The 11,379-nt window shown below is 38.5% G+C and overlaps 1 protein-coding gene across 1 annotated transcript in view; it reads right to left on the reverse strand.

Moving 5' to 3' along the window:
- The window catches only part of SGCZ (sarcoglycan zeta), a 1,030,117-nt gene extending 1,021,891 nt beyond the window's left edge, over positions 1-8,226 (reverse strand). The window contains exon 1 of the mRNA XM_049772438.1: positions 7,527-8,226. Within this exon, the coding sequence (XP_049628395.1) occupies positions 7,527-7,565 (39 nt within the window). The 5' untranslated portion in view covers positions 7,566-8,226. The remainder of the gene's footprint in view (positions 1-7,526) is intronic.
- Between the last annotated feature and the right edge of the window lie 3,153 nt (positions 8,227-11,379).

The following is an 11,379-nucleotide window of genomic DNA, read 5'->3' on the forward strand; positions in this document are numbered from 1 at the left end:
AAAAATATTTGGTTCTATTTACAAGGAAAAAGAATTTTGAAATAAAAGGCAAGATATTAATTTATATTACATTATTTATTATTCTTGTAATCATAGGCATTTTACTATATTTCTTTTTTGAGTCTCCATTTTGGTATCCTTAAAATGAGAATATAATATTTACCTGTCAAATCTATTAGAATGTTCAAGTGTAAAACTGTTTAGAGAACAAAAATAATTCTATTAACATTATCAATCTGAAATTAATTTTTTTCTAGGAAGGCACAAAATTTCATTCTCAAAAATAATACTCAGATTTCTGGACAACCAAGAAGAGAGAGATTAGTTGCTTGGGGCTGTTATCTGACAATGTTTGGTCTTACCGTTTAGTTTTGTCCTGGTGTAGTAGAGTAAATAGACCACAATCTTTCTTGGATTCGATGCACAATTTGAATCAAATTTTTTTTTTGGGGGGGGGGATATCCGGTGACACTCAGGGGTTACTCCTGGCTATGCACTCAGAAATCGCTCCTGGCTTGGGGGACTACGTGGGACTCAGGGGTTCAGAACTGCATGGTCTGTCCTCTGGCCCCTGAAAGAAATTCTTAATATTAGATAGTGTGTACTTCTAAAATATGTGTTTTTAAGAAATAATTGATTAGTTGGGGGCCGGAGTGATAGAACTGCAGTAGGGCATTTGCTTTGCACATGGCCAACATTAGGATGACGCTGGTTTGAATCCCGCCATCCCATATGGTCCCCCAAGCCTGCCACTGAAGGCTGCCGGGTATGACCCAAAAACTAAAAGAAAACAAAAAGAAAGAAAGAAAGAATTGATTAGTTAACATTGGTTACAACAGGGACCAGAGCAGTGGCACAAGTGTTCGGGTGCTTGCCTTGCAAATGCTAACCTAGGATTGACCGCAGTTTTAGCCCCTGGTTTTCCATATGTCCCCCAAGCCAGGAGCAATTTCTGAGCACAGAGCCAGGAGGTAACCCTGAGCGTCACCGGGTGTGGCCTATAAACTAAAAACCAATAACCAAAAAAAATTTTTTTGGTTACAACAGCACTAACTTAATAAAATCCATACCCTACCTACTGGATCCCATGGCCAACATGCATGTTGGGATTTCTCAGGATCAAAGTTTAGTCTTATTTTCAACAGTGGTCTGTATAATCCAAAAGGAATCAATTCCCTTTCTTGATCCAATTTGTTTCAGGGGCCAGATGACAGACCATGCAGTTCTGAACCCCTGAGTCCCATATAGTCCCCCAAGCCTGGAGCGATTTCTGAGTGCATAGCCAGGAGTAACCCCTGAGCGTCACCAGGTATGTCTCCCCCCAATAAAGAATTTGATTCAAATTGTGCATCAGATCCAAGAATGAATCCAAATGAATTGCCCTTAGATGTTATAAACTATTTGATTTGGAGAGAAAACTTTAGTTTTTGGGTTTCTTCTAACTGCTGTTTAACTCCATTTTGGTGTAAGCTGATTGTTTCAATTAACATCTAAGATTGAAGCTTCAGGTCTTGTTTCATTGATGGACACTGCCATGACAATTAAGTCCTTTTTGGCTTGGTAATGAAATCCTTTATTTTGAAAGGTTTCTGATGTCAACTAGAATAGAACATTCTAGGCAACCTATTTAGACCAACAAAGTGCTCTAAAATCTAATTAGAGGAATTAATATTTTTCAGAATAAACATTGTTTAGAACAGAGAAGACTCTCAAAGCACGAGAAGCAATTTTGATTTTTAGCATATGATTCACCATAATTTTCTTAGAGATGATGATTCTTAAATGTTTTTATTCTGTGGTTGGTTTAAGACTAGTTAGTTTCATTGAGGTATATGATTACTTTAAGTGTTGTTAGCCTCATAAAACAGAAAAAAACCTAAATTTTAGCCAATTAAAATTTACAAGCTAATCATTTTGTTTTGTTTTGTTTTGTTTTGAGCCACACTCGGAGGTACTCAGGGGTTACTCCTAGCTATCTGCTCAGAAATAGCTCCTGGCAGGCACGGGGGACCATATGGGATGCCGGGATTCAAACCAACCACCTTAGTTCCTGGGTCGGCTGCTTGAAAGGCAAACACTGCTGTGCTATCTCTCTGGCCCCAAGCTAATCATTTTTATCACAAAGAATATAATTCTCATCAATTGAGCTTAGAAACTTGCATCTGACATGAAAATAATGTATTAAATTATAGTTACCAACTTAAAAACATACTCAAAGAATTCAGAAATTTACACCAAAGTCTGTGATCATCTTTCCTAGCAACTTCAAGTATACCTGTCAAAATTAATTGAAATTTTAATATAGTATGAGAAGCCTCACTATATATTCAATAAAAGGAATGTTTTAAGGGTCATCTATTTATTATCTTACGGCATTGCGGCAGCTTGAGAAGCTATGGTTTTGAGTGGATAAATCTTAAAATATTCTATTTTACTAAATATTCACATTTCAATATATTTCCAATGGGTAAAATCTGGATATTGGCATAGGTATAATAAGAGAGACTGGATTCTAGAGACTGGAATATATGTTTAGTGATAAGAGCAGGCTACTGAAGATTCTTAAAAGAGTCAAGTGCAACACTCCCCTCAAAAATATTTTTTTAATTATCTTTTCACTCATTCAAAAATGTACTCTCAGCTCTGTCAACTGAATGGTTTGCTACTGTTTATTTCAACTTCAATAATATAAGTCCATATGAAAGAATCAGGCTAACTATTTCTAAATCTTCATGACTAATTCCTGTTGTCAAAAAGAGAAAATAGAACTATTCCTAAATGGAGAGGTTATAATGTCTTCAAAATAAGAGGCCAAATAACTCAATATTCACTAATATGTTTCCTTATTCTAAAACAAAATATGAATGCATAAGCAGGTTGCTAAAAATATGACACTTGTTAGAGAGTACTATTTTTCACTATGGAATGATTAACATTAAAAAACCCCACCTACTTACATTCATCACAAAGCCTCCTACACTGCAGCAGGCCTGACTTTCCTGAGCTAAGTATCTTATTGATGAAAGGAAAAACAATTTTAGAATTCTTCTAAGCACCAACTCTCCTATTTGAAATTGTGAAAGAATTTACTATGAGACTTGGTTTAAGACCTCAGCATTTTTGAGTCAACCACTTACTTGTTTAAACACCTATGCAATTTTTTTTTGCTAGATTATCATTTCTCACACGTGTAATGTTTTCTTAATGACCTAATTGGTTTATTAAAGAAAGCAATTTGTGGGCAATCTAGGGCAAGTTTCAAAATTCTTGGTAAGTAAAATTTTATTTAAAAAGATAAAATTAAGAAAGAATGAATGGGCCATATTTAATTAATTCTAACAAGTACAACTATATTTATTAAAAAGTTGTTTTTATATCTCAAGAATAACTATGTAGTTTATCATTTTCCACCTTACATGTGAATAAGTGAGAAATTATTAGAGAAATGCATAATTAGTATTATGTTATTTATGTTTCTATCAAGTTATAGAAAAGTTTTACTTAATTTTGGAGTTTTAAGAAACTTCTAAAACTTTATCTCATAAAATGAGATTTCCTGACAAATAGATAAACACAAACCACTTAATAAAAGTGCAAAAACTGCTCTATACTCTGAAATATTTCATCATTTTTCTCCATGCAAATCATAGAAAATCAAACAAATCATACAAAAATCAACAAATCATGCACAAATATTGTATTTGAAAGTGCTATTTTACAATTATGTATTATTACAAATGAAAGTAAATCCATATTTCAAAAAGAAAAAATAGTATCACCAAAGTTAGATGCTTTACATAAATATAATCAATTATTCCATTTCAACAAATTGTATCAAGATCACAAAACGCAAATTTCTAAGTGACAGATCTTAAAATAATTGGCAAATGTTGGTCCATATGTAGGTTACTTTTTTAAAAGAAGCAAATACAGAGATAAAATAAAAGTAAAGCTATTTTATGTATCAACTACTAAAAATTCTATATCACTCAATATTTTAGAAAAGAGGGTGCTTCTCTAACAACAGTGCTGCTTAACACTCACATTTCCAAAGTGATAGGCCATATTTGTGTTAACTAGATGCTATTTCTTTTATAAAACTAACACTAGAGCAAAATCTAGAGAAAAGTTTATATATATTCATTGAAGGAAAACAAACAAATATCAAAAGAAAAGAACAGATCAAAAATTTTTGATAGGGAATTCTTTCCCTTTCAACCTTGACATGTTTTGTTAGTTTCATGGTTTGCCAAAAGGAAGATAAATTATGCTTGCATTCATTTGCAAGTTTTATACACATAACTCTATCTTATTCCCCCCCAGTAAATCATTTAATATTCATACTATGTTTAGTTTTATGATGACAGCTATGGATTAAAGCTTATTATTAAAGCTTATTTTTAGTTTAAAAAATGTGCAAATGATTGCATTTACTAAATAACATACAAAAAATCAATGCTGTACATCCAGAAGTTAAACTATATTAAGTATAGTTTCCAGCAAAGTTAAATAAAGAATTTAAAAAACTTTCCTTTTTAAAAACCTGAGGGAAGCAGTTTTATCTAATAAATCAACTAATAATCTAAGCTCAGCTAAAGGGTATTCTTAAAATATTATGCATAATTATTTACCAACTACCAATGAGTATTGCTCATAGATCTGCTTTATTGTACACATATTTGGATCAAAGTAAAACAGTCAGCGAGAAAATCATGCCCAAAAGTGAGCCTCGCCAACATGTTTCTACTCACTCTTAACCAAACACCATCTGAGTCTCTTCCAATGAGAAGCTAGGATAAAATAACTTCAATTTAATTGTCTAGAAAACACAAGCCGATAGACTATGTTGAGAAGAGGAAGCTCAAACAAATTGCTTCATATGTAGTATACCCATCTCCAACAAAATGTGTGTATGTACACATCAAAGTGTATTTCAAAGCCTCTATGTAGCAGAAGTGTAAAACCTGTCAACTCTCAAATTTTCTGCCCTTGGAACTCCCCTTTGTCCTCTAAAGAATTAAAGTTCACAGGAGAGAACCTTAGACAATTTTTCTCTTTAATTTTTGAGGGAGTGGGGGCTCTGCTTTCAGAAATTACTACTGGAAGTGCTTGGGAAACATATGGGAAGCCAGAGGATAAAATTTGGCAGTGTTCAAGGCAAGCACCCTACACTCTGTACTGTCTCTCCAGCCCCTAGACATTTTCTAATAAGAAGTGACAGTCTTTCTTGCTAATTTTAAATCTCAAGAGTAACTTGCCCCTGACATAATTTTCTTGCAACTTCAGCAGATTTTTTGCCTCTGATGTTTCTTCATTGCTTCCCCAAACTTCATTACTTCTCAAGCCTAAGCTCTTCCTATCCTTGGTTGCTATCTCTCCCATACAGCCTATCGGTCTAACTTTAGAATCTCTGATTTAACACTTAGTTGTAGAGGGTTAAACTGGAATCTTCTATTAAACTATACACAAGATTCCACCGTGGGGTTTCTCTTATGCTGATTTAAACAATTTAGTAGTGCCAGAGTTCGGAAGGAGATAGGCTAGGAGAAATCTAATGGGTTACCAGGGGAAATGATGGCTTTCAATCATTTCCCCTTCCATTTCCCGTTAGAAAATGCTTTCCTCCGTGTCATACTTATACCCTCTATTAAATAAGAATAACAATAATAATCTGGAAATTGCATCTGCATGGAATATATACCACAAGCCTTGTTTTATTTTTGTGCTCTTCGCATTTCTCCCCCCTCTTCTGGAATGTGTCGGAATAGGTTCCACTGCTTTCAAATACAATGGCAAACATATTGTCTTAGTACTGGTACAGAGATAATAGGAGACACAGCCGACCTCTATTCCACGCCAAGGTCTATAGATTCTGACCTTGGCCTCTCAAAAACTTATTCTCCACCATTAAATAGGGCAACTATTAGCTTCCACTGTACTTTTTCCAGCAAATGTGTACAAGTTCTTCTGCTCAATCTCTTTCTCCACTCCACTCCACCTGTAGCCCATAACACACTCCATAACACAAAGCCCACCTCATGCCTTCTTCTTGGCAAATTGGAGCACCAAGAGAATTCTAGGGTCCTCATTTCACAACTGGATTCAGGCGGTTGGCTTACTGACTGACCCTGGCAGACAGCAGCCTATCTGGGTAGACTTTTGCCCTCTACAGGGGATTTCTCTAGCACTCTCAGCTCACTAGCAAACGCATTTTTTCCAGCAAAGGAGCAAACCTCTCCTAGTACAAGTGTCCCCAGCAGGGAGGGGGTGTCTAAAAGTCCTCACACTTGAACAAGGGTCCATGTCAACGGGATCGCTCGTTTATAAAATAATCACATCGCCCTCTGAAATCCATAGAGTAGAGTGTATTAAATGCCTAGGACTCAGAAAGGATGGGGGAAGAAAAGCCAAGGCTGCTAGCAGAATCGCCCCCCTTTACCGCCTTTAATTTAAAGGGAGCGGGACATTTAAATTATTTTGTGGTTTGTTGATCTTTCCCCCTAAGTTTTGTATGGCTCTTTAGTTGTTGTTGTTTTTTTTAGAAAGCAACTACAAGCCAACAACAACAACAACAAACAGGGACACACTGCACGCTGCTTGACCCACAAACTGAGGGGGGAACTGTCCATCTGGAGGCTCCCCCAGGCGCCCCTGGGTTCGGGGACTGGACCAGAGGGGGAGAAGGTGAGGGCGCGGCTAGGGGACCGGGCGGGCAGGAGTGAGTCCAGAACCCCGATCGGGGTCCGGAGGCAGCTGGGGGATGCCTCCCCTCCGGCAGGCTCTGCGCCCCGTTTCCCCAGCCTCGCGCCCTAGCACGGGGGCTGCAGCGGGACCAGCGGGGACACTCTTCCAGTCTCCCCCTCTCTGGCCGCGGGGTGCCGAGAGCGAGCGCCATGAGTTCGTGCCCAGGGGCAATTGCCTTAAAGTGCTCTAGTGAACGGATTTGGGGGGTTGGGGTATAGGCGGAGTGTGGGGACGAGCCTTCACCCCGTGACACCCCCTTTGGTGCGAATCCAATAGTAGACGTGGGCGATCCGGGGTGGGGGATCCTTAGGAGAGGCGGCCAAGTGGCCGGCAGCTCCTGCAACTTTGCTGTGCCATCAGAATGTGCAGCCGGGGCCGGTCCCCCAAGTGCAGCTGTAATTGGCGAGGAGGAAGAAGAAACACAAGAGGTGGAGGAGGAAGAGGAGGAGGAAGACGGGGTGACGGCGTTCGGGAGGAGCTGGCAGGGAAGGAGCCCAGCCCGAGGGTGCCAGCCGAGCTCCGAAAAGCCACCCTCTATGTCCACGTCCTCGGTCCTTGTAGGGGGCGCCTGCGCTCGGGTACTCTGCACCCCCAAATGCACACTCACTGTCCCACGGGGCCACCAACTATTGTAGCAGCGCGAGGAGAGAGAGTGGGAGAGAGAGAGAGAGAGAGAGAGAGAGAGAGAGAGAGAGAGAGAGAGAGAGAGAGAGAGAGAGAGAGAGAGAGAGAGAGCAGCGACGACAGCAAGCAACGACGCCCACCTGGACCGTGGCACGTACCTTGAGCTCCTCAATGTCCAGGTTGGTGGATCTGTCCATGGAGCGAAACTAGACGAAGTGGAGAGGAGGACCCGGGCAAGTTGCACCCCCAAACAATCTAGTCTTTTAGTTTCCAGCCTAAACTCAGCTTTATCCTCCTCCAAGCCTTGGCAGCTTCTCTCAGTCTCATTCTCCGTGATCACGGGAAGCCTCCACCCGTTAAAAAATAGATAGATAAATAAATAATAATGAGAATTCACTTTGTTTTTACTTCCTCCCAAGAATTTGGTGACAGGTGATCTTGACCGCGGTGCCCAAAACACAGTTCAGTCGAATCCAGCCGGGAAGGAAAATCCACTCTGCTTTTGTTTTTTATATGTATTTTTTTTTTTAAGATTATTTCTTCTGCAATAAGCTTAGAAACCAGCGAATTGCTGCATCCCAAGAAAAAAGGCTGCTTCCCTGGACAGCATCATGCGGCAAATTTCAAGCAAATGTGTTGAAACTGGAGAGAAGAGTCTATGATAAAAGCCTTCCTCCTCCGCCGGGCTTTACTCTGGTAGCTAATTTAGCACAATGTGAGTCCCTGGCATTAGCAATGATCAATTTTCCCCGGCAAGATCACCAAATCCCCGAAGTCCTGCATAGACTTAAAAAATGTCTTGCAGCTAAGAGGTATGCTCTCAGTGGGGGGAAAAGAAGATAATAAAGTCTAAAGGGAACGTTCTCCTTTGAAGGTTATGGTTTAAAAGAGAGAGAGCGAGAGAGCGAGAGTTGAGAGACTAGGAGGTGGATCCTACCGAGAGAGAAGAGGGAGAAGGGAGACAGAGCGCCAGAGAGAGAGAGAGGGAGAGAAAAAATTTTCCTCCGGCTCAGGCTTTGCTGTTTTACTGGCCTTCACCACCAGGTGACTGACTTCACTTCTCTCTTCCCACAGCCAGCACGGAGGGGATTTCTCTCATCTGTCAAAAAGCAACATTTCCTCTCCAGACAAATACTGGGTCTTAAAGACTGCCCCCTGCCCGAATCCACTGGGTGACAAGCATTTTAATTCATTTCGCGTGCTCTTGCCTGCTCGCCTTCCGGTAGATCTGGGAGGAATGTGAAGCTCCGGGTTCTACATGTGTATTCACCTTACATCTTTCTGTTGTCAGTGTCACGGGTAATTTTTTTCTTCTTTATTTAAGAGAGAAGCTTTTTTAAAAAAGTGACAGAGATATCAAAGGGAAATGTCTCGTAATCGTGTTACTTAGGATTAAAGCAATATAATATACATATACGTATATATGTATATATATTGCAGAATGATTCTTTAAGTAGATCCTGTTGAGTAAAGATTAAAGATTTGGGAGAAATATCGAATTTTCATCATGTAGATATCTTAAAGTGTAAAAAATTAATTTTTGAAGGGATTCAATTTCAACTCTCTCTTACTTTGTTATGTTATGATACAAAGTTTTTAACGGAATAAAATGGTCTTCTATATTTATACACACATATTCAAGATATTCAAATAGATATAGAGTTTATGTGCATCATAGTATTTAAATGTGCCTCACTCGTAGTCTCTTTGTCTAATTCATCTTTTCCTACCTCACAATGTTCTAACCAAACTCTACTGGGTTACTTGATGTGTTTTCTACTTCTGCTCCTCTCAGTCATGACAGCTCTGCTCCTCTTTGCAAGCTTAATTCTCATGCTTCAGACTAGTATCACTTCATCAGAGAGGATTTTATTTTGGAGATTAAGCAGAGCTTCCCAAACAGTTTTGAAGAGGCTTGGGGCCCATCTCTTGCTAATAGTTATAATCAAAATGAGCTGGCAATTCAATGTGAAAACCTGACGAAACTGTAATGTTCGGACCTGAAGTGGAAGGAGTATGGGGGTCACCATTGTAGGGAATTCTCATGGGTTGTATCCTGAGGTGCTTAGGAACCACCAGGGCTGCACCCACCGATGTCTGATGAACCACCTGGCACTGGGGATTGAATTGGCATCAGAGACATGCAAGGCTCTGCCTTAATTCCTGCACTATCTCTCTGATCACAGAAAAAAAAAATTCTTAGTGCTTTAGTGCCTTAGAATGCCTCATAGTGTTCCTCAACTCTGAGCCCCACGTGGCTCAGGGCCCCGTGTGTTAGGAATCAGCGCCCCATGTGGGCACATAGGATGCGATAGTTGAAAATTCTATAAATGAAGGCCTTGCATAAGACAAGGGGTCAATCAGTAGGAGTGCACAGGAATGAAATGAGGTCTGATGAGGACCAAAGTCACAAAAAGAAAAAAAATGGAAAAATACTGTCATAGACTTTCTCCTTCTCTGTTCACAATTAATACCAGATACTTTATGCCATAACTTTTTAAAATATATATAAATGTTAGCTATGGGTCTGATTCTTTTTGGTTGTTTTTTGTTTGTTTCTTTATGGGTTTTATATATATATATATGTATATACATATATATATATATATATATATATATATATATATATTATGGCATTTGGGTCATACCCGGTGGTGCTAAGGGTTTACTCCTGGCCCTGTGCTCAGTAATCACTCCTGACAGGCTCAGTGGACTATATAAGATCCTGGGCTTGGAAAGTGAGTTGGCCACATACAAGACAAGTGCCGTACCTGCTGTTGGGTACTCAGACCCAATGAATAGACTATATCCTTCAAAGTCTATACTTTTCAAATTCATCAATACCTGCCAAGAATCTAGCACTTAATAAGAATAAGCACAGACAGATAAATGTGTGTGGGAAGACTCTCTTGCAGTTATTATTCTAATGTTTAAAAAGATCCACGAGTTCTTCCTCACTCAAACACAAATGCAAGTATTTTTCCTACTAGTCTGTTGCTAAGCCTCGAGGGTTCACATTGAGATAAAGAATGCAGAGTTCTTTCATTTCAGGCACATTCTGTTCCAAAACTTATCAAACTGACTGTACTTTCAAACTGTTGTGTGTTGTGCTTTCAGCATTCAAGGTCAATATCAAATAGCCCATAAAAGTACCCCCTCCTTTAAAAGCTCACGTTATACCACTTCACTATTACACAAGCTATATATTCATCCCTGCCTTTATTGACTGAAAGAAATCCTCCCCTTGGATGTTTGTTTTTAGAAGAAAAAGGGAAAAGTGAAATTAATACTTTGTGCTTGATTAGCAGTAGCCTTTTTAGAGACAGTACTTCAACCTGAGCAGTAAGAGTGGTAAGTCCAATCTCCTTCCCTAGAAATAACAATACAGATTGTATATAAGAGCACTTCTGCCTTTAATAAGTATTACTATTATTTTCCTTACTTTTGATTTGGTAGGTTATTTTCGAGGGCCTGAGAATGCTCAAAAATTTTTTTATGTAAAATAGTAGTATTGCCTTTTCACTTTGCCTATTTCAATTTGTGAAATGTTTCATAACATCCCTCTACTTTCTGGTAGCTGGGAAGTATTGTACCTGAAAGTACATAATCAGTGGGACTGAATGTTAAATTTTATATACTTATCTAACAATTATTTTTCATCATATATGATGAACCATCTTGAGGCAAAAAATACAGAGTGAACAATTTTATGTAGAATATTACATTTTGAGAAGGTGTTTATTTTATAGATGTAGTCAATAATACAAACATAAATAAACATAATTGCATTTTTATGTCAGAGTATTCATATTGTCACTTTATGTTACTAAGCTGTTATTTTCTTCACAATGTTGAATATTTTAACATATATAAACAAAATAATATAAACACTAAGATATATTGAAAATTTTTAAATGTGAAACAGAATGGGGAATCAACAAACAAAATTGTTCAAATACTTGAGAAAGGGCAAACTCTAGATAGATTCTTAGTATGGCATAAACTATCACT

The sequence above is a fragment of the Suncus etruscus genome, chromosome 4 (assembly GCF_024139225.1).
Source record: "Suncus etruscus isolate mSunEtr1 chromosome 4, mSunEtr1.pri.cur, whole genome shotgun sequence".
Taxonomy (NCBI): domain Eukaryota; kingdom Metazoa; phylum Chordata; class Mammalia; order Eulipotyphla; family Soricidae; genus Suncus; species Suncus etruscus.